Source organism: Trachurus japonicus, chromosome 20, assembly GCF_045865225.1.
Source record: "Trachurus japonicus isolate A0001 chromosome 20, Traja_1.0".
Classification (NCBI taxonomy): Eukaryota; Metazoa; Chordata; class Actinopteri; order Carangiformes; family Carangidae; genus Trachurus; species Trachurus japonicus.
In genome coordinates, this window is record NC_140926.1 from 17,418,685 (window position 1) to 17,442,608 (window position 23,924).

At 42.3% G+C, this 23,924-nt stretch overlaps 1 protein-coding gene across 4 annotated transcripts in view; it reads right to left on the minus strand.

The window, feature by feature from the left end:
- The window catches only part of asap1b (ArfGAP with SH3 domain, ankyrin repeat and PH domain 1b), a 61,996-nt gene extending 38,279 nt beyond the window's left edge, over positions 1 to 23,717 (minus strand). For all 4 annotated transcript variants that reach the window (XM_085763339.1, XM_085763337.1, XM_085763338.1 and 1 more), the window contains exons 1-3: positions 22,942 to 23,717; positions 3,147 to 3,219; positions 863 to 1,008 (exon numbers count right to left, since the gene is read on the minus strand). In XM_085763339.1, coding sequence (XP_085619465.1) covers positions 863 to 1,008; positions 3,147 to 3,219; positions 22,942 to 23,067 — 345 coding nt within the window. In that variant the 5' untranslated portion in view covers positions 23,068 to 23,717. The remainder of the gene's footprint in view (positions 1 to 862; positions 1,009 to 3,146; positions 3,220 to 22,941) is intronic.
- Between the last annotated feature and the right edge of the window lie 207 nt (positions 23,718 to 23,924).

The following is a 23,924-nucleotide window of genomic DNA, read 5'->3' on the forward strand; positions in this document are numbered from 1 at the left end:
GACAAGCACTATTCATCAATACTCATTTGTTGTGCATGCACTCAGCAGCAGCCTCGGGGCAAAAAGTTATTGAAGTCTCAAAACTCACTCGATAAAATACTCAAAATAGGAAGGGGGAGAGATAAAAGAGGAGAGGAATGCACGGAGATAGTTTCACTTTCCTGCATTATGCAGGTAGCCCCGACAGTTGGGTGATTTAAGAAGGTTTCCAAATGGACACACACACACACACAGACGTACGACGCACACACAGTTGTTCCTGGTGCTGCCAAGTGTATTTATGGAGCCTAATCTCGCTGTCAGCCACACAGGAAGAGAGGGTGAGAACGGAGACTGGCTCTTCTTCCAACAACAATCACTCACAGAGGATTCAAACAGGACACAATATTCAAAGGAAACGTCAGGGGAAATCCACAGCAGGCAGATAAGAGCCTCCACTGGAAAAAGAAATACAAGGCTCGGAGGTAGATTTAGCCACAGTCAGCTATACTGACCGGCTGTGATGACACTTTTGGACCGTGTGTGTGTGACTTTCAGACAGTTGTAGAGACTCATCAACACTGGACCTGCAGGCAAACTGATCCAACTCTACTATTAGTAGTGGAGTTGTCTCGACTCTCAGCTGATCCCTTACACTCTTCGCCTCGTGTTAACCTAATCCTAATCTTAACCTTAAGACAGAATCCTAAACTACTTATCCGAGGGAAGACAGGAAAAATAAACTCTCTATATGGAGACTTTTCCTCTTTCTATCCCACGTGAGGACAGGAACACCCACGGAGACGGGAGCGCTCGGCGGGACAGTGCTCTCTCTAAGACGTTCATCTCAATGACGAAGTGAGTGTGGACATGTTGGACTCACCAGGTTCTTCAGCAGGGCGGACAGCTCCTTGGTGAGGGAGGAGAACTTGACGAAGGCCGTCCCCAGGTCGGGGTTGTCCCGGCTGATGAAGTTGCTGCCAAATTTGTCCAGAGCCTGGGCGTAGTTCTCTTCATTCTGAACGTGGTCTGAGTTGGAAAGAAAGAGGAGGTCAACCAGGGATCAATATATCTGAGCTACTGAACTCTCACTGCAGTGATCAATACATACCATACGTAGATAATATGACACATTTGACCCTGAACAGAACTGTCAAATGTCAAAAGTTATCAGATTGGTCATCTGCTCCACTCACTATTAATCTCACATTTTCTGTTTCAAATAATAATTGACCATTTTTAGATTATTTTAGCTTTAGTTTCTGATGTTAAGTGAAAAAATATATACATTAGCCCCATAAAAATGATTTTACAACTTTATCCATTCATAAAAATCCTCAAATTAACAACAAAGTTACGTTTTACAATCTGATCTCTTCGAAGATTAGGTTGATTATTGTTTTCAAGTGATTTCATTTCTGTGAATAAAGTCGTTTAATTATTATTGTGTGTCTTTTTCATTTGGTGACACAACAACATGAGCTCAGCAGCCTGCTGTGAAATGAGGGAAGGAAACACAGCAGTGAGACTCTTTTGTTCCCAACAGCAGCACAGAGTCAAACACCTGGAACCAACAGCTTTAAATCCTCAGGATGTTCACACAACAATACAGATGTGGTTGAAGTTCTCCAACAAAGTGCAGCAACAGAGGCAACACGACACCACACACACACACACACACACACGTGACCTTAACCCATGACCTTAACCCATGATTTTAACCCAAGATTGAATAAAATAAAACTTGAAGCGGTAAGTCGTGATTAGACACAGTAAATGTCAGCATAACAACACATGTGGGTGAGACTCCAACAGCAGCATCCGTCTGTCCTGGTCGTTAAGTCAGAGATGGAGAGGGAGACGAGTTTAGAAGTCTGCTGCCAAATGTGGAGAAGAGTCCAGAGAGGGAGGTCAGATGACCAGCACCATAGAGCATCTTCCTGTGGCGGCCATTTTGGATTTCTGCCACTCTGGAAACTCAAATACAGTGCAAACAGGGTCACATCCTCTGTTTATTTATTAATTAATTTCTTCCTCTTTGAATTCTGTCTTTCTCTGAATTTTAAGTTTATTTTATGTGTCAACAAAAAACTTTCCTGAACACAGGCTGCAATATTTCTCAATTGCATATTATGATCTTCTGGGAGGAATAGAAGAAACCTGGAACTATTATAATCCTTTGAATGTTGATTAATTCAATCATTTGATTGGCATTTATATAGGCATTCAATGTATTTATGTTCAGTTGTTACCTCTCTGGATATTGTTTTCATCAGTAGTGGTGGGGCCTTTCCCACACTGGATTTAAATCATCTACCAATACATGAGGGATTCACAGGTAAAGTGCATGTAATCCAGTTCTCCTGTTTTTAATATTATCTCACTGACATCCACTGCCCACTCTCCTCAAGATTATCAGAGCTGTATCAAGTTACTGTAATGGAAACTTAACATTTCCTGCTGCTGCTGCTGCTGCTGCTGCTGCTGCTGCTGCTGCTGCTGCTGTTATCACATGAAAAGTAAGATGCTGACCTCTTATGGTGTGGCTTTTATTGTGAAGCTGTCACACTAAGAACTAAAGAATTTGTCACCAGGGTTTGTACCGACCTTGACCATTTGTCACAAACATACAACGGAAGCTAAGTCTTCTTTTGTTATTTTTTGCGATTTTCACCAGTGGGTTGTTTTGATTTCGGGGAAGAGTTGTTCCAGTTGTTTTGAGCTGTTGCAGTTCCTCATCCTACAGATCACAATAAAAGCAAAGTGAAGCGTCTTTTCTGTGGAGAACAAACAAACTTTTTTTTTTGTTTTTGCGGCACAAGCATCTGAAACTGTCAATTTACAGGGAGGAGGCCGCTCTCTAAAGTATTCAGTGGAAAATTACTGAGGATCCATGTCACAGCAACGAGCAAAACAAACTCAGGTGTTGGTTTCTGGGACGGCCTGGATACACACACACAAAAACACCATCTGTCCCACAAAAAGGCAACGGTCCAGACAAGAAAAAGAAAAAAAAGAGAAAAAAGCAAGCCTCATTCTTATAGAAGATATTTAAGAAATGCTGGGCTTTCCTCTGGGGATTTCTTTTGGACAGAGCTGCGAACAAGCACCCAACTGTCAGCTAAAGCACACCCAGGCTTGATTAATTTAGAAACAGAGTGTCTCACCTTGTCCTGAATTGTAGATGGCCTTCACTGATTTCTTCACCTTCTGCAGGGAGGTTCGATCCTGGTCCAACGCCTGAGAAAAGAGGAGGAGGAGGAGGAGGGGAGAGGAGAGGATGCTTTTAAGACCTTTAAAGTGCTTTCTCCTTTCAGAACAATCACATCGAAAGACATCAAAGATAGTTTTTTCGAGGTTCAAGCCCTTTGTTTCAACGGTATCGCAAAACAAGAGCTCGTGTTTGCTCAGTGATTCAAAGCATATTCCATAAAGCTAATGTAGACGGAGCGCTCACAATGCAGTGCTTGACCTGAATGTGGCATAAATCATTATTTCAACACTGCTGGCTGCTGAAGAAAACCCTTTGTGCTCCCTAATAGGCAAAATAAATAGGCAGTGTATCCAATTTTATCCTGCTTAGGCTATTTATTATGACAATTATTCACAATGAAACATTTAAATGCCAGAAAAATAAACACAGCTACTGACCTATTGTTGGAGTGAGTTATCTGTCTCACTTCCTTTGCGCTTTCAGAGATTAATACTCGGAGTTTAGACGCCAAAGTGGCTAAATAATGACCCGCATGAAATAGAACGAGACCTCACAGACGCTATAGATCATGGCACCGGTCGTAGTAGCAGCTCATTTAACGACAATGCATTTCTATATTTAGAGAATTTAGAGTGTGACCCTAACCCTAACCCCCTCCACCGTCATCTTCACAGGCATCATCCAAAATACAAGAGGAGCTCAGCTCACCCTTGCCACAGAACATCAGCATCTCAAGTTACAGCTCATTCAGGCTCACCTCATCATTCACATCCACATCAGATACAGATCACAGCGATGGCCGACACTTCAGTCCCCTCACCTCTGAGCGTGGTGAGTGGAACTGGGGCCTGTGGCTGATTTATGGCCTCACTGAGTCTAAATACATCTGGGAGATTTGCTGATACACTAAATTAAGTGAAACGTCTTATTTTAATGATCTCTGAATTACAAAAAAAAAAATTACATTCCTTCAGATTTTATGGCCTTTTTTTTTTCTTTAAAAACTTTTCTTGTTATCATCTTGTTTTGTTAGTTTTCACTTTCATCCCAGCACTGTTTTCTCCTCATTACTTTTAAATATCATTCCTTTTAAATATCTCATGATGGCTCTTTTAACAGAGTACATCAATGTCACAGCCTCTGAGCACTGCTTGTGCCACTTTTCTTTTCCATTCTTTGTTGTTTTATCCTTTTAAAGTTTTTCTTAGTCAGTACAATTTGCAGTAAATAATGATGTTGATTCTTTTATAAGAGCACATGGGAATAACAAGAGAAGAACTTTGCTATCTGCAGATATAAACCTTCTCTAAACAGTGCTTTAAAAGCCTCTAAGAGGCGGTGGTTGTTTACATGATGTTGGTTTTTCCTTGGATTAAAGAAAATATCCAAATTATGCAAAAGCTAAATTGGCTAAAATGTCTTCTTCTAATGTTTCTGGTGTCTTTTTTTCCCACTACAGCAGCAATCAGAGGGAAAAGAAGATTTTGTCCTGGCTGCAACACTTACTGGAAATGATCATGGAGCTAACCAGAAATATAACAGTGTCCATGCCCCACACTGATCCCACAGCCAATAAATACAGCGAATACTGATCAATGAATTCTTACTCGCATGCATATCATGCTGCTATCAATATAAAACCCCTTTTAGTTTGACCATCATTGTTATCTATCCAAAATATACATGATCCAGAGAAACAACCCTTGACTAATACAACAGCAATTAATGAACTAATTATGTTTCGAGCTGTATTTCCACGATTGTTATCGGCATCGACACAGAGATGAAATGAAAGGAGGATGTTTATTTGTTCACCTGAGCTCAGTGCTGCAGGACTCTGATCTGGTTTGTGATACCGGGCATGTTTCTAAGCTGTCACACTATGAACCATCCGTCTGTGCGACATCTATTATCATTTCATTTACTGCAGGGGAAGACTGAGACCGTGATGCGTTCAGGAATAATGAACCCGAGCAGCGCCGGCGTTACCTGTGTCGGCTAAATGATTTCAAATCCGAGCCTCTGCTGCTGCTGCTGCTGCTGCTGAATTCACAATACATTTATTCTGACATTTCAGATCCGGCCTGGTTCAGCCACAGGGAATGGAACCATAACTCTGCCGTGTTTGCTCATAATAGATGATAAACACCAGCAGAAACACCATTACACCAAGGTCAGCCGGTTAAGAGCAGAGACACACACACACACACACAGTACACACACACAACAGTGAGCTAATTAAATTTCACAACATAATTAAGCTGTCCTTGGCCTCCCCTGGACACTTTTACATGGCTCTTCCCCAATTATGGCAGCAGCAGTTTGTCCCCGCAGGGCCCTCTCTGCCAGGCCGGGCCCTTTGATCCTCCTACACATGCCTCGCCGCTTCACCCTGTGTCCATTTACCAAAAATAATTGCCCAAAATGAACATTTCATAGCACTATCATCAGACCCAATATTACCTCTGTCTATATATACACATTATTTTCATAATGACTATAATGAAAATGTGTATGTAAACTTTCTATAGAGGATCAAACAGCTCCACTTGAAACCTGAGGTTACTTGCAGCTCCTCTTCTCTGTTATCATGACTTAATGTCTCCCTATGGGAACGCTCCTTCACTATTATCCTCACAAGTCTCTATATCATTATCATATCATCATTCCAGTGCACCAGTTGACACAATGCAATTTCCTCTTCCCGCTCCTCTCGAATACCTTCTGCCTCTCCCCTGACTGATGACGCCAACAATTGATTGAAATTGCAATATGGGCGAGTGCAATATAGGCAACTTTCTGCAGCTGTAAATGTACAATGTGTCACAACAAACCATATTCACAACACATTAGCATTACTTAGCAGTGTCAGGGGAGCAGCTTCAAGACTGTTGCTACTGAATATACAAGTTTTACTGGAGGCTTGGCAGGATTTGAGAGTGTGTGTTGGCTCTAACTTTACATTTAGTCGGTGCTAAGACTCGGGCAGTTTGAGAAAACCACCCACAATCTGTCTATATTTAGAAGTTTTACTAATTTCTGTCTCATGAAACTTCAAAACTATCTCATCTCCTTTCTTGTTCGTCACTTAGTATCATATCTGTGTCTGTATCTGTGTATTTTCCAGTACTTTGTCTTTGACGTAAGCATAATGTGGTTAGAATCAGGTTTTTCAGAAATGTAGCGGAGGAACAAGATCAAAAGAAAATTAACTGCCAATAATATGATAATTTGATAATACATAATGATTGTTTTACTCTATTTTCATAGAGCCATCTTAGGTTTTCAGCTACTTAAAGGGGAACTATGCAAGTCTGTTGCTGTTTTGGTCACTTTTTTTCTCTACGGAGCTCCCCCTACAGTTTCGGAGTGCATATTTTCACAGTTGTTAAAAATGGTCATGTCATGGTCATGTGCATTTGTTTTCAACGAAGCTGGTGGGAAGGCAACCTGGGGAGCGATGTCTACCGAGGTGAGCAACGTTAACGAGAGATTACGGATTACCCGGCGTGTTTGCGTTATATTGCCGTAAAGTTACTCGCAGGACGAGATCTGGGATCAGGTTGATTTTTGGCCAAGACACGCTAGGTAGAAGTCAGAGAGTCTCCATTCTCGTCGTAACAAGTCATTTAACCATCACAATTAATCTGAAGCTGTTTAATTAAGGTTAAAAAAAATTGCCTAGTTCCCCTTTAAATGTCGCGATTTGCTGTTTTTCTTTAACATTATAAACTAAACATCTTTCGGTTTAGGTCGACACAAGATATTGAAGATATTTTTCATCACTTTAATGACATAAATAAAAGCTTATCAAGAAAACAATCGGCAAATTAATTGATAATGGAGATATCTGTTAACTCTGATCGTCTCCTACAAACTGAGAGAGAGAGAGAATTAAGATATTCTTTCTTCTGAGTGCCTCCGAGTTTAATGAACAGACATGTTGTGTTACACCGCAACAGTCACACATTAGATCTTCTTAATAAACAGCACATTCACCAGACAAGCTGTGTTTTCTTTCAAGTCGCCTCAAAACCGCCCGCCCTCGTCACTCAGCACCAGGCAGTCTGCAGAGAAATGCCTCCGAAATAAATCAGTGGTTATTTGGAGGTTGCGGTCTTGGGTGCCGATTAGGGATGAAGAGCACACGACACACAGGCTGAGCAGGCAGACTGACCTCTGTTGTGCTCATGCTGAGAGCAGCTGACGCCGTCACCCAAGGGTCACCCATAATTCACCCTTTCTGTGCTCTTAATTAAATATTCAGCCGTGATGTCACACATCCATACATTTAAATCTGATTTAATGACTGCTGCGGGCCAGATACAAAGACTGAGCTCATTCACTTAAGCCATTACAGAAGATACATGATGAATATACTTCTTGTTGGCCGGGGATAAGTAACTTGGAGAGATGTTTTGTTAAAGCTGTTTTCTCTCAGCTTTTCAGGGTGAAAAAAAAAAAAATTAATGAAATCGCGCCGTCTTGGCACGGAGTCTTTGCAAGCCCTTGGCAACAGGCAAGAATGCATCCAAACTCTGCTTTCCAAAAGGCTGACAACTATTGAATATAGTCAAAGGATTGTTTTTATCTGCCAGCAACCAATTGCAAGCTCCCACTCAACCCAGGGGGATTAGCGAGAGTGACAATGCCAAAACATCTGCGGTCGCTCGTCTCTCCGCCCCGACGGCAAGTGATGCATACGGATAATTTATTTAGTGCTGCTGAGAAAATGAAGCAAAAGGATGAAGTAGGTTTTCATGGCCGTGTGCTATTCCGCTGAGAGACATCTACCCCGAGGAGCCATTTGTGCTGTGAAAGTCCGCACAGCAGTGTCAGAATGCTTTTAAGTCCAAGTCTGTCAGTGACGGAGCCAAAAGAGGTGAAAGGTCAAGTTAAGGGAGTTGAAGGGTGGCAGCCGTGCACGGCGCCTCATTATGAAGAGGTTTTGTCAAGACGAGCGACTTGTCCTTGAAACGTCTCGTATTAAATATGAGGAGGTAGAGAACACGTCACACACACCAGTCCTGGCCAAAGATGAGATATTTGAGAGACTTTCTGACGGTAGAGTGCATTTATACCGGATGTAACAGATTCTGATACTTGTTTTGAGTATCAATATTACAATCAATCAATGAAAAACTATGGATCTGTGTCATTTGATCATGTTGATCATGTTCTGGGCACATGAACGCTCCTCTTTGTGAATGCTGTCTTTACTTATAACCTCTTGTTTTTCCCTAACAGTTAAAAACATTAAATTTACTATAATGTAAGAATAAAAAAACAACAAATACACTACAGACTAAAGATACTTTTAATTATCAATTAATCTGCCAAATATATTTTTGATAAATGAACTGTTTTCTTCAGTATTTTGTGTTATAAATAGGTCAAACCCGAGATGACACCTTCATATGTCTCCATCTATTTTTGTGACGCCACAACGATGAAGATATTATTCACTCACTATTCTGACTAAGAGATTATTTAAAACATATGAAGGAGTCATGTGGGACTCATGTGACCCATGAAGATAATGAAGCTGATGTTCTGGCTCCTCAAACAAGCGCGACCCATCGGGGGGAGGAAGCTGGTGGCTGCAGCGAGTGGGCATGACTGACTGGAGGTCGTCTCAGCTTCACGCTTCCTGCCCGAGGCCTTATCCTCCCGCAGCAGCCCTGCCGTTTCCCCTGCAGCCGTCCTTTGACAGGAAGCAGGAAGCGGCCAGGCTTGACAGTGTTCCGTCCTGGGTCGGCAGCGCTCCGTCTAATGACACCAACTGCTCTCCGCTGACAGCTGAGGAATAACAACAACATGCTGTCTCTTCTGGCTGTCTGCGAGGTGTTTGTCTTGATCCACTCTCTCCAGATTCCTGCTCTGTCACTTCCATGGCACGTCGAGTCGAGTCGAGTCGTCTTTCTCATTTCCTCCGCCTCGACTCATCTTTCCCAGCTCCGCTCTGCTCCTCCCGTCCGCCCGCCGCCCGGCAAATTGGCATCACACACACACACACACACACACACACCGGCCCCGGCGACTGCTGCGGTTACCAAGGAGATGTGATCTGGCCATCTCACGCGTCGGCTCAACATTCTTCACCGTGGAGATTGCGGGAAGCTGCTCTGACTAACCGGCCAGCTCCCTGTTTGTCAGCGGCTCTCTGGGACTCAGCTGTGCCACTGTGGCAAATTTTACTCCCTAACGCAACAAAGACGGCCACTAAAGCTCCCAGAATTGCTAATATGCAAATGACTTCCTAGAAGAAGAAAACAGGAAGGGGTTCAGTTATCAAAGGGCTTCCCTAGAGCCAAAACACTGGGCTCAAAACCATCTGCAGTGGCATTTTTGGAAGCACTGACCAGCGTGCACATATCACAATCTCATTTCCTCTCTGACTCACAATTACACAATAACTACTATACACAATCGTTTCTAAAAGTGTAATACAGCAAAGTCAGATTAAAACATGACAAAAAAAGATAAGTCTGTCTGTCAAGAGGTTTTTTTTTTTCTGTCAAGTCTATGTGGCATGATTCAAGCAGGAAGGGTGGGGAGCCGTTTTCATTGGCAGGAAACAAATGCACATCCCTTTCTCTGGGCCTGCGGAATGGGAAAAATGAGAGGATGTAACATTTCCAAAAGCAGCTGAGGTCAGATGGCCTATTTGTCTCTCTCCCTCTCTTTCTCTCACTCACAAACAGTACTGAAAGAGAGTGATCGACTGCCAGTGGTTTTGGTTTTGGTTAGGAGGTGTATCAGTACGACCACATGACTGTTGTACTGTATCTAACATGGCAACTGAAATAACAAGGATTAAGTGAGGAGACGTCTTTTTTTCGGAGTGTTGGAGTTAATAAGATCCAGAACATCGATCAACATGACGCACTGTTTTTCTGAATGGACTCAACCATCCAAGCTTTTTAGCTCCTCAGACTCAAACACAATGTTGCAGAGAGTTATTGATCCACAGAAACATGCTGATAGTTCACTTAAGTCTGTACATTGTGTCCATCCACCTACTGTACTACATCCTCCTTTTTCTTTTTAAATAATCCATACTGTGCATTACTGCTGCTGACCATACATGCTACTGTGTGTGTAGTTAACACTGCACTTTCCAGGCTGCAGCCTAGTTTGTCTGAAAAGTGAGACCTGAAACTTGCTCGATATACTGTAGGTGATCTAAATGAACGTGGATCAGTAGTGCAGTCGGATTTCAAGCGTTTTTCTTAGCTGACATTTTCCTCTTCACACCACTAACATCTGTCTGTTGTTTTAGGCCGGGCCTCGACATTGCGATGTGAGGTATGTTGATGATAACTCAAAAGTTTGATAGTCATAATACTGCATGCTGAGGAAGAGATAAAGAATTTGTGTTCCCTAACTTTCAGCACCAAGCTTTGCTCAACATAAAATCTTAAAGGTGTTCAGAAATGGCCGTTTGTCCTGTTTGTCGCGCCTCCTTCCACGAGTTTCCATGAGTTGCCGCACCAGTTTACCCGAGTGAGGAAAACGAATTTGATTGGTCGTTATCGAGTGAGTGGGATATTCAATGTTTGGGGCAGGACTGAGCTCGGTGTGTGTATGTGTGTGTGTGCGAGTTTAGCTAACGTAGCTAACTGTTAGCTAGTAGGCTTGCTACATTATAGCTTGCTAACTTAGCTAGCTAGGCTAAGTGATGGACTCTGAGTGGAGTAGGGACGGAGTTTGTGTCGGTGGTGGTAGACGGGTCTCCTCGCTTTTCTCGAGACGTTTGATTGACGGATGATTGACGCATAATTTGTGCGCCTGCATTATCCAATGCGAAAAAAACTACCCCACTTTCACCCCGGATTTACTCGAAAATAGATTTTTGCACAAAGTTTGGGCTACATCGTCTGATAGAAGAGTTAGCCTATTACACTAATTAAGACCCATAGTCGGCTCAAAATCAATTTTCTTTTCTGAATACCTTTAAAAAAAACTTTGACATTTTACAAATTTGTTGTATAATCATCCTAACACTTTTGCCATAATAGGGCTTAAACAAATGAGGTATGATGGGTTTTAATGAGGTTCAAATGTGTTGGTTGGCAGATTTTGTAACTGATGGATGGAGCAAGGTTAGTTGTTTCCCCCACTCCCCGTCTTAATGGTCTAATGGACTGGTCTATGGCGTATGCTCCGCTGCGACAGCACAGACCATTCTTCGCTCAGAGGCCAAGATAACCTGGCCAGAGTGTAAAAATGTGTGGCAATGTGTTGTAATCTGTGCGTGTTTGTATGTGTCTGGTGAAACGAAATGTAAATGGTCATGTGAAAAAGAATTTCCCTAGAGGGACAATAAATGTCTAAAGTCTAATGCTAATCTAAATTAGCCAGCATATCTAACTCTCTGCAAGAACATGTCAAAATAATAAATAATAACGACAGACAATTATAATATGCAACAATATTTCTATGATAATCACATATTAAACCACCTCAATGCAGCCAATGTCTTTCTTTCACACTCACCAGTCTCCACAGCTTTTACCAGTGGTTGCCCACATGTGTCATCAACCATCATTACCCCTGACCTACAGAGAACTGAACTAAACGTCCAGGTCCAAACATAATTTTAGCTTGAAAATTAACACAAACACCATGATATGATTCTTTTACCTGCGATGCACAGACCCCTCTAATCTCCCCAGATAAGATTTCCTCGCAGTGTGTTACCTTTGTGCTGCCGACTCTCAATTCCCATTTGTGGCAACCCGCCCATTAGCTTTCGAATGCCCCACAAGGAAGTTCAGACCACAGAGACATTCAGCCTTCACTTCTCTCGACTGCACTGTCATCTGGTGATAATGTTAGTTTCACAAAAATAAAAGTGTGAGTTTCATTTCAGCTGAGATGAACTCGTAGGAGTGGCTGCTAAAAAATCCTGTGCAATGTTTTGTTAAATGCAAGAATAAGCTGTTTATGGGTTTGTAAAACATTTAAAATCTCCGGTATGCTCCTCTGACATAGAGTCCGATACAGGCCTGTATCTGTTAGACAAATCTTGACCTGCTAATGTCATTGACCACAAAGAGAAGTCAATACAAGTCAGAGATTACTCCATTATATATTGAGGCCATTAGCTTCCAGCTCCGGCCTCCCAGAGAGAAAAATGAGCTGCTCAGCTGTGTGCTCGTCTGCGGTGGGTTTGCAGAGGCCACACTGTGGATGGAGCCAACTCTCTGAGCTGCGAGGATCCCCAATCTTTGCAGCTCATCTCCGGAGAGACTGTGCAACAGCAGCAGCAGCAACTGAGGTGCACGTGAGCCGCCGGGGTGAAGAGTCAAACCGTGCGTTCACACATGACTTGACAGCTTTCCTCTGCGACGCTTTGCTCTCGCTCAGCCCACCACTTGTTGTGATGCATCGTGCATGTTTTCAGCATTACGCCCACACACGAGCTGCAACGGACTATATACTCCCCGAACATCAAACAAGCAGCATACCTTTATGTGTATTATGTTTACCCTTCAGGAAGCAATTATTCACATGCAGCAGCTGCTGGATTATTCTGATTATTAACAACCGTCAACAGGAGAGTAGTGGGAGGAACTCACTGCGCTGATGATTAATAAACGACAGCAAGCATCCTCCTCGGTGAAGAAAACTGTCTGTTTGAAATCTGAACCACAAAAACTGCCATAACCACTTTCTCTTCTCTTTCTCTCGTTTTCCTAATCTGTTTGATCTATAAAAAAGACAGAAAATAGTGAAAAATGTCAATGGTGGCATCTGAAACTCAATTGTTTTGCCAGGTGAATAGGCCAAACTCCCCAAATATTCAGTTTACTACAACATCAGATGTGTCACATGTGGTAAACTGAAGCTAGAAATGTAAGAACAGCTACAAACTAATGTTCCTCCATCATAAAAAACAGAATTAATCAACTAACAACAATCAACAAACAAAAACATTCATTTTACTAAAAAAAAATTAAAAAAAATAAAAACTTCAGACAAGCAAGCAGTTTCTTTGGAAACACAGTTACATTGATTTGATCACTCAGAGGCATCTTTTGAACTACCAGTTCAAAAAGAAGTTAAGTGAGTTTTCATAACCCACAAACCTCAAACATGTGAAACCACCTGAGGGAAACCGTCAAATATGACGACATGTGGAAGTTTGTGTCATTATCTGATACAGAATCAAGACATGACAAACTGGTGTTGAGACTGAGATAGTGATGGATTCTTCACCTTGGATTAAAAAAGCAAAAAACAGAAGTAGATGTTCAGGAGCTTTGGTCACATACAGTAACACGATCTTCCTTCCTTCCTTCTTCATCATGGAACTGTTGGCATTTAAATTTCCTCTTTTTGACTTACTCAATGATTACTTGTCTACGCTGGGATAAAAGGCACGATTTACTAATAGCAGCAGACAATTCATTTCAACTTAGAAAAAATTGTAATCATTCATCAATGACAGCAATAATGGTATTTATGGCCCTGAACTACAGTATGAGTGACTTATCTTCTCTCATTGTTTTTGAAGTTGAAACCACTACAGTAGAGGTCAAACAATGATAAACTCATTATATCAAAACCGAGCATGTCGAGTGCTGGTGTTTGATCAGTCATTACATAATAGAGGAGAATTGCTACACCAGATGACTTGGCAAAAGAGCAAGACTTGTCTTTTTTGTAACAGAGTAGCGTTGTGTAGGTCGATCGAGGCAAAACTAAAATAAACTACTTCAAGCTTTTATCACTAATCTTTCGCTTATCATTGATCAGTTGATAAGTCTGCCAGCTACACTTCCTACCAACAGGCCGCCCGCATTGTAAATCTTTAGGGCACGCCGCCAAGGAATGTGCTCCCTTGATACACATGTACAAGGAGAAGTAACATTATTTTTCTTTTTTTCTAGGCTGAGTAACGTTCCTGAACCAGCCATGAGTCCTCAGCCAAAGTCACAGGCGAGGACTCTGCAGAGCGCTTTATGGCATTCCTTGAAGTTTTTCTGCAGAGGAGTCTCAGATTTCACACTTTATGGGACTGTGCTGGGTGAGAGAGCAGCTATTCCAAAACCACAGGTGTATCCACTCCCACAGGCCATTTGGATGTTCAGACATTTGAGCAACTGGACATAGAGAGGAACACAAACACAGCCTTTACTGCGACAACTAACAAAAGCTTTTTACCACTCGTGGAACTGCCCATTTACACTTGGATTTACCCGTTTTCAGCGTGATAGCTGTTCTGACAGCTACTGTCATGGTGTAGAAAAGGTGAGCTAACACTTTTCAATGACATTAAATGGCACTGGGACAAGGTGTAAACAACTCGTCTTGAAGGACCATCAAGGCCTTTCATGCAAGCTTGAATGATCTCAGCAGGCCCTGGGCTGTTCTGAGAAAGGTAGCATTCAGATTCGACATTGAAAGGCTGCACCATGTTGTTCGGCTTTGGTATACGCACACACACACACACACATAGAGACAGTCCAGGGGCTAACACAGAGAAAGCAAGCACAGACAGAGATGCACTGTTTACCCCTTAGGACACAACAAGACAGCCAGCCGTCACAGGACAACGCTGTCTCCTGGCTCTGCAGGGCCATCCTTGAGAACAACAATGTTACCACTGCGCTGATATAATCACAAAAGACAAACAAACACAAAAGGCGAATGAAGGAGGATGAAGACGATCTGTGGTTGCTTGTTATGGCTGAACTACAGTCATTTAACACTGTGTCAAATCCAGTCTTTTCTATTGTTGTTGGGATATTTCTAGTCTAGGCCCAACAATAAATAGGCTCAACCCTGAAACAAAAATAGATATTGTAGCCTAGTAATATTGGAAATAAAAAATAGGCCTACTGAATGAATAGTTAGAAAACATCACTTGAAAGCTGATATTATTTGCAACTAAAATCCTCATGTAATGCATCCCAATGTCACTGACAGCATGCTGCGCCCCATCCCAGATTAAAATGGCTGTCGATGAGGAGGGGAGACTTTAACGCCATCCATCCGTGTGAGAACGGCAGCAGACAGATGTGAACACTGACCCACTCTTCCTCACCTAATTCTGGGCGAAGAGCAGGGGGGATCAGAGTGCCGGAGCAGAGTCTGGGTCCGGGGCTAATCCGCTGCCGGCTAATAGCCCTTGATGATATACGCAGTGCAGCTGTGGCAGGAAGGTAGGCCAACAGCTGTGGCCCACAGACCGATTATCAGATTTCAGCCACAGACGGCAAACAAGCCGACAAACAAGCAACACAACACAGTCTCACCTCCTGCTGTGAAAGGCAGAGGACAAATTAGAAAATGGCTCCAAGGTTTGTTAGTATTTTTTCGGGGGGTAGTGGTGGTGGTGGTGGATTTAAGAGTTAGATTCTCATCCTTTGGCTGCTCTTTTATTTGATGTATCATCATTCTGTAAAAATCGTTGCATTCCTGGAGTGATTTCTATGATGATCTGTTGTAACTGTGCTCCACATACTTTCCATAATAACTCAAGAGTTTCATTCTTTTCAACTACATCCATTTGCCGTTTTGTAACACCAAGCTAAAACCGATGCAGCTTAGCACAACAGTCCTACAAATAAATCTAAAATCTATTCAAATCTAAAATCACTTTGGGGGATGTAGTTAGCAGTTAGCTGCTTAAGCTACTAAAACTACTAAATTATAGCACTATTTTTCCACCCTTTAATATCTAAATAGCAGAAACACCTGTTAGCAAAATTCAACCAGTAATAAATGCAAATAAAAGCACTATATTAGTGCAAGTCCATAATGGCCTAAATAGACGACAAGACAGAAAGTCGGTATGTGGTGTTGCAACAAGGCTAATATTGTTCCAACACAGAGAGAGTCAATCATCACATCAAAAAACAGCAGCATAAAGCTATGTAGAAGTATAAAGCTATGTAGCTAAACTATGTAGGATGGATGTATTATATTATCGATGTAGAAGTAGCTATGTAGCAGCTAAGCTAGGTAGAAGTAAGCTATGTAGGCTAGCAGCTAAGCTATGTAGCAGTATGACGCTATGTAGCAGCTAAACTATAAGCAGAGCCAGTCTACGACAATATCAAATTCTCTGGTAGAAGTAAAGCTATGTAGCAGCTAAGCTATGTAGCAGTATGACGCTATGTAGCAGCTAAGCTATAGCAGCATAAAGCTATGTAGTGCATAAAGCTAGTAGCAGCTAAGCTAGCAGGTTTTCCCACAGCTAAATAAAGCTCTATATAGGTTTGAACTAGCTGCACTTGTTAGCACAGATAAATAGCTAAAGTAGGTAGGAGCAGTGGGGGCATTATCAAAATTAAAGTCTCCCAAAACTTTTATAATTTCTGCCACTTCAACTTCCTGTCTCTTATATTTTCAGCCCAACTCAGCATTATAAAACCAATACTGTGCGTCAGTGTAATTACAGCTGGTTAAGTACTAAATTGGAAAAGCAGGTCTATGACAGATTGCTTACACAATGTTGACACCTGCTTACTTGGCACCTAAAATATCAACACTGAGACCAAGAATCTTGGAAATGACCATTTAAGCTGCTTTCTTTTTACAGTGCTGTTTTAACTGGAGCAAGACGTCATGTGCTGTGGTGCCAGGGGACAAAAAATGCTCCCATTCACTCACACAGTATGATTCACTGGGTTTGGTGACATGACGGACAAATGATGAATAAAAGGCCATAACTTCATTAATAATTTAATCGTGACACATGCAGCTGCGCTCCTCAGTCGCAAATGTTGCAGAATGAAGCCTTAAATAGCCACCACTCAGTTTTGTTATGTAAAGTCACGTATGATTAAAAAGAAAAACCATCTCATCCTTGTGAATTATTCATTGTTTTTGCCTCAGTTGTGGTGATGGAGATACTAAAGGTGATCCAAAATATCAAACTTATCAAGCAAAGGCTGCTTGTTTCACAGACAAAATAATGAATGATGAATGATATTCATTATTTTCAACATTACGCAACATTTGCCACATGGCACACAAATGTATTCAGTGTTAATTAAGTATGTGACAGAATACAGGCTCCATGCAGCTGTGACAAAAAAAAAGTGAAAATGAAACTTCCTTTACATGAATTACTCATCTCACTGGATAGTCAAGTGTTTTTTTTATTTCATTGGAGATTCAGGTATTTTCCAGTGCAACCTTGTCCTCTGAGATTATAGAAGAAGGGTTATCTGTTTTCTCTCCAGTCCTTACTGGTGGACATGACATGAGACAGGGTCACATGACTACATGTCATGAAGGTTAAAGCCTCAGGCACTTTTTCAGAAAAACAACTTGCAGCTATGATAATTAACAAATAGTGTATGTTTTACTCTCCGCTCTGAATCTCAACTCAAGGTCAAACAACGACGCTTCTGTGAATCAACACAAATGTGGAGCGGATATCTTGTAAAAATACCAGAATGGCTGTTTATGATAGGGAAAAAATACACTAGCATACAGTTTTCTTATCTAGCTACTAGTTTTAATGTCTGGTGGAGGAGCTGTGGCCTGGATACAGCCTTCTCTTCAGAGATATTCTTCTCTTTAGTACTTTATGTTTCTCATTTGTTCTCATTAATGTTCAAAACAGTTTTATTTTTGGCAGACATATTTAGACATCATCTAACCTTTCAGTGATTGAATAATGGCGTTTGCTGCTTTGATGCAGATTGATTCCATTGAGGATTACATTGTGGAAACCAAATGCCCTTTATTCAATACATGGCTCCTAAATGTGGTCTTTAAGAGCTTCAATGATTTATTTCCTCTTCCTAGCTTCTCATATCTGAATGTTCCCTTCCATTGTCTTAATCGGCAGTATTATGAGTAGGCTATGTGAACACAGTGGAGGCAACTTACTGTAAGACATCTCTGTGGTTAATGGGAAATGGTGATGGGAGGTTTTCACTACTCTGACCTTTTATTGTGTCAGGTTATGAGAATTAAATGTAAGGAGTCATAGAGAGTGAATGAAAGAGTTAATGACCAGAATTGCAAAGAAAAATTAAATATGACACTGACTGCTGATTTGACCACCAAAGCTAACGCCGAACTCTCAAACGCCACGTTTCTGTTTCACTTCCTATTGCACCATCATCGACACCAGCAGCTTTAATATGCATTACCCAGCATCAATCAACACAAATGCCTTTTCTTTGCACCATCACAAGTGGTTAAAATCTTCACAGAGCTGATTACAGAGGAGCGTGTGTTCAACAGCGAGAGATCCAACGTTTGATAGGAGTCAGAGCGACATACAGTAAATAAACAGCAGAGCTTTTAAAAAGAATGACAGGAATGTTAAGTCCACTCCTTGAACCTACAAACTAGACGAAGAATGACGACTTAAGGCGATGATTTTCATTCCAATATAAAAACGCAGTGGTTTGGAATAAAACTCCTCACTCAGCTGTTTTCTTTCTTCAAATGGCGGGATAACATCAAACCTTCTGCAGCGTCTCCAGCTAAAAAAGCCGGGGTCTGAAAAGGCTTGTTATATAAAAGTAAAACATATAAAAGACCTCTGCCTATTAGGTCAAGCCCAGCCATGCTTGAATAGAATGACTGTGAAAAGTCAACATTTTTCTGGTCCGGCCCATGTGATGTGGTGTGAGAGGCATGCTCAAAGGAATGCCAATGCAGTGAGGGTTTCCCTTGTATCGCTGCTGTGGCTCTGTGTGGTTTAGGAAAGCAAACCCAGTGACGCAAAGTGCCATCTGTGGGGTAGGGAGCGAGCGACAATACATGCCCCACAGGGGAATAACAAGTGCCTGCTGCTAATTATAACTCGCATTGGAGAAAATGGGAGAAAGCAGGATTACAGTAAATAACCTGTGACATTTTCCTATAAGCAAATGTCAGACTCCTGCTGCTGAACAACACACATAACCCGCAAGGTCGTTCTATGTTTTTTTTGTTTTTTACAGGTAGTGTTTGCTCTTCTTTGTGATGCATGTGTGGAAGAAATTAAAGATGCACTGATATTTTTGTATCTTAATATGATATCTTCAAATGTCTTCTCCATTACTCAAATATATTCAGTTTACAATGATTAAAACAAAGATAACCAGCAAATCCTCATGTAAGTCGACAGTGGTTTGTGGTTTTCCTTGAATAATAACTTGATAGTTGCAATCAATCAATGAATTGATTAAATATCAGGTTACCAGTGCAGCTCTGATGAAAATAACATCACAAAAGTCATTAGCTTCTTAAGACTGAGCATTATAACCATTGTGACTGTTGCATTAGACTGCTTTAGCTTTAGCTGCTTGTAAGGAATAAACTGGCAACTCAGGGTTGATTACTACATTACATAGCCTGTGGTGCTTCTTAGGTTCACGGAAGGTAATACAAACACCGATGTATGTTCAGAGCGTAATAGATGTAAGTGCTGGAAAATGATCAATTATAATTTAATCACTTAACTGTTAAACGCTGTTTAAGCTGTCAATTCCATTTCCTGATAGAAAATGTTCATTATTCTCTGAAAAAGTCCTATTTTAGATGTTTTACCTGAAGTCGAGGCAAAAAAAATGTGAACCTGACTTGAAGGTCACGGAGCATAAAAATCAAAAGCCCCTCGGTGGTATGAATCTGGTTGGCAAATTTCATGGCAATCTGTCCAAAAGGTTCTGAGAAATCCAATACTAAGAGAACAAATTAACAAATTAAAATGTGTTCAATATGGTGCAGATTAAAAAAAAGCAAATATTTCTGGGGTTACTGAGTCGATTTTATGGCTTTTCTCTGCTCCACATCAGCGTAAATGAAAACTGTGAACGACCAATTCTAAGACTTTGTTTCCCTGGAACAAGGAGGAGGAGGGCATTTACTGTTATCTTTGAAATTAATTAATAACTCTGATGTTTAGTGAGTTGCAGCAATACTTTCCTGCAGCTGGATGAACCAAAAAAAACAAAAAAAACAATCGCCTATAACACTTCCACAGAAAATCCAACATAGTTGTTCTGGGAAATGCAGTGGAAAAACGACAGAACATCACAACAATGACTGACTTACACCAAAGATGTCACCAAAATAAAACCCAGACACGTCAACCAGCTTCCAGTCTGCCACCCCCACGCAAAGAACACACAATGCCCCCGTCTCCTGTGTCTCAAGCAATCAAGACAGCGGGGCCAGAGAAAGAGAAGAGGTTATTTTTAGGGCTTTATCTCCTCATCTCGCTGCTCATTGTTTTCCATATTTCTGCGCTGATACAAGTATAAACAGTAAACATCTTTGAGAGCTCCTCCACCGCTGCTGCTGCTGCTGCTGCTGCTGCTGCTGCTGCTGCTGCTGCTGCTGCTGCTGCTGCTGCTGCTGCTGCTGCTGCTGCTGCTGCTGCTGCTGCTGCTCCGGGGGGAGAAGAGCTCCAAGGATGGAGGCTGGTGGTGAGTCATGAATAGTTTTGTGTCATTATGCGTTGATCAGTATTTGATGTGTGGCGCTGAATTAAGACAACATGATGCTGCAAGGACTTCTTTCTTTTTTTTTTCCTCCTTTCTTTGCAACTCTAGATGAGTCAGTGGAAGCACACAGAGAATGACAACTCTCCTGCGGAGTCAACTCTCCCCCTCAGGTTACAGCATTAAATATTCACTGCCGTACTTTTGCATAATTTACCTTGTCAACATACCAAGGAAATGACTTGGAGAAAAAAAAGGGAGGGAGGAGGGTGAAGGGGGGGTGAATGCTCCGAGTTTGAGGACAGGAACTCGGCAGCTCAGCAGAAATCCAGGGCATTTTAAACAAACTCCTCTCCAGGCAAAGTGATGCCAAAGGCAGTTTTGCATCTCGGAAGAGGCTCTCTGGGTCTCTACGCAGGGATCAAACAGGGAGGTGAATTTTATACAACACGCTCTAATCTAACAGCATTCATGATTTCAGGCGGCGTCTGATGGGTGTATCCCAACTGTGAGCTGCTCTAACTGATGAGATGTTTCTATGTGTGTGTGTGTGTGTGTGTGTGTGTGTGTGGGTGGGGGGCATCTTGGCTTTTTGTCTAAACACCGAAGAGCATGATGCTCGCTCTCCGGTGCCAGTATAATGGTCTTCCTTGTCATGTGATCTCTGTGCAAAAATTCCAGAGCGGCTACTGAAGCCCTCAGCGCACATGGCGGCCCTTCTCTCTAACAGATGTTTTTCGTTTGTGCTGCTGCAGTCTCCCTCTCTCTCTCTCTCTCTCTCTCCCTCTCTCTGGGCTCGGAGGCACGGAGCCAGAGAGGTGATTCACGATGTGAGCCCTTTTTCCTTGTTACAGTCAGCAGACGCAAAGTGTGCCCCGAGTTCACAGTAAACACGGCCCTGGCTCTGTTTTTGGGGAGATTTTCTATCGCTACAATATAATAAACTTGCAACAACAAAAAAAAAGAAACCGAAGTTAGAAGTGATGGATAGAGCGAGACTGGTGGCTGTTGGTGCATTGAAGAAACGGATTAAACATATGTTTTTCTCCCTTTAAACAAACCCTCAGCAGTTACTGTCCTGCTTGTGATAATATTTGCATGGAAGCTGCTCTGTTATTTGGCTACAAATAAACTCCATTAATCTCTTTAGAAGGAGCATTAATGAAAAGTTGGACAATGCTTCTGCTTCAAATGACACATTACTCCTCCTAATACTACGAGTCTGGAGCTAAATGTGTTTTAAAGCAGGAAATGAGGTCATGCTTCGGCACTGACACACACACACACACACAGCGAAGGTGTGTGCTCACCCAGTTTGATGCTCTATCCAATCACGGCAGGAAGGATGCCAAGGGAGGGTGAGGGGAAGTGGGAATCACACACACACACACATCACAGCCCACCTGCCTGACCTGATTAGTAGCCTCCTACATAATCAAAGGTGACACAGCATCATCACGGAGTGCGACTCTGGGTGTGTTCATTCGCGATATTTCACTGCTTTGAGGAGAAACCTATATGTTTTTATGCCTGTGTGTGTGTGTGTGTATGTGTGAGGAGGGAATCTCTATAATCTGCAAACAGTTCAATCCAGATCTGACTGCCAGGGACCAGAAGAGGTTTTTCTCTGTGTGTGTCACACATACGCGCACACATGCACGGCACGCACACTGCTACAGCCTGGCAGCATGTTCTGAAGCTGTGAGTTATGTAATAGTGAACACAGAGAGCTGCAGGCCTGAGTGCACATCTCCCTATTCCCTGCACTAAAGAAAACCATCCAACCCCCCCACTTCTATTATATTACTCTACATATCTGACAAGAAAGAGCAGCAGCAAACACACGAGATGAGAGTTAGTTCTCCCCCTACCACACACTGTGTGCTCTGCATATAGCCGCCCCCCCCCCTCCTCCTCTTCTTCCCTCCCCTGGGGTGGGGGGAAATGTCCATTATTGCATCTGATGGAGAACTAGAATAGGTGTGCAACATCAGAAATGCACAGAAATAGAAAACACAGCTCAACAGGTGCAGTTAGGAGATGGATATGCAGCATATAATAATACTAATAGTTGTAATGCATCCGGGCCTGTGTGCTGTCAAACATCAGCAGCTGAATGAAGGGGCTGGCTGCATGTAACCTTGAATGTGTTTAAACGTCACCCCTCCATTAAACACGGTCTGTGTGTTTTTTAACATCATTTAAATATACTGCTCAAGTGACATGGTGGATTTGGTTTTTGTTGTTTAGCCTTCAATCATTCATCCATCCATTAGTCATCCATCCATCCATCCATCCATCCATCCATCCATCACAGGCAGGCTGACACCGTGGCCTTACCTCCTCCAGCACATTCACTGTGTTCCTGCAGCTCTGCAGTCGGGTGGTGAAGCTGGATGTTGTCGGGGAATTGTAATCCTCTGTTGTCTCCGAGAGAAACTCGGACACCGATATTTGATCCGGCATCCTTTAACGGGAGGAGGGGGGTGGAAATGCCCACTGGAGGGTGATTGGCGATGAAAGCTCAGAAAGACAAAACCATGTAAGATTTTAAAAAAAAAATAGGAGGAAAAAAAAGAAAGCAGAGGGGGGAGCCTGGTGGAGGACAGAGCAGAGCCGATTTTTTTTTTCCTCGCAAAAACTGTGTAAAAAAAAAAAAAAAAAAAAAAACTATCGAGATGATTAAGACGTGTCTTCTTCTCCGGTGACTTCTCAAATGACTTCAATGTTCCCCAGGGGCCATGGGAGGAGGGAATTAACTAAATATCTGCAGGCTGTGTCCCCTCGGTGTGTCTACTCCGTGAGAGGACGTCTAAAAGCGACGCATTTATAAATACTGTCACTCTGCGTCTAACTAAACCTCGGAGGAAAAACCACCGTAAAGAATAGCGGATGCCCTCATTATGCTCTACAGATGTTCAATAAACCGCTTGTCGTCAAAACAGCCCGCCGTTACCAGCCTCTGGGTGAAATTTATCATAGTCCGCGGGGTGCCGAGGTCGTCTCGAACTGCAGCGGGGTTTGGTCCTCTCTTCTTCAGCCGTAGTTGATGTTTTTTAACGCTAAACGCTGCCGCAGACACATTCACTGCCACTCTCTCCTGCTCGGCCGCGCTCAGGCTCCTCCGAGGCACCGTCAAGCTCACTGCTGGCGGAGACGCAACTTCCGGGAAAGATTTTCAACATAAAATCCCAAACCATGACTGCACGCAAACTACCAAAGAAGTTGCAAATGTGGAAAGGTGGTTTGTGTGTTAATGTACAAATGGTGCCCCACAATGTAATGCAAGAAAATGAAAAAAAACAAACAAAAAAAACCCACAT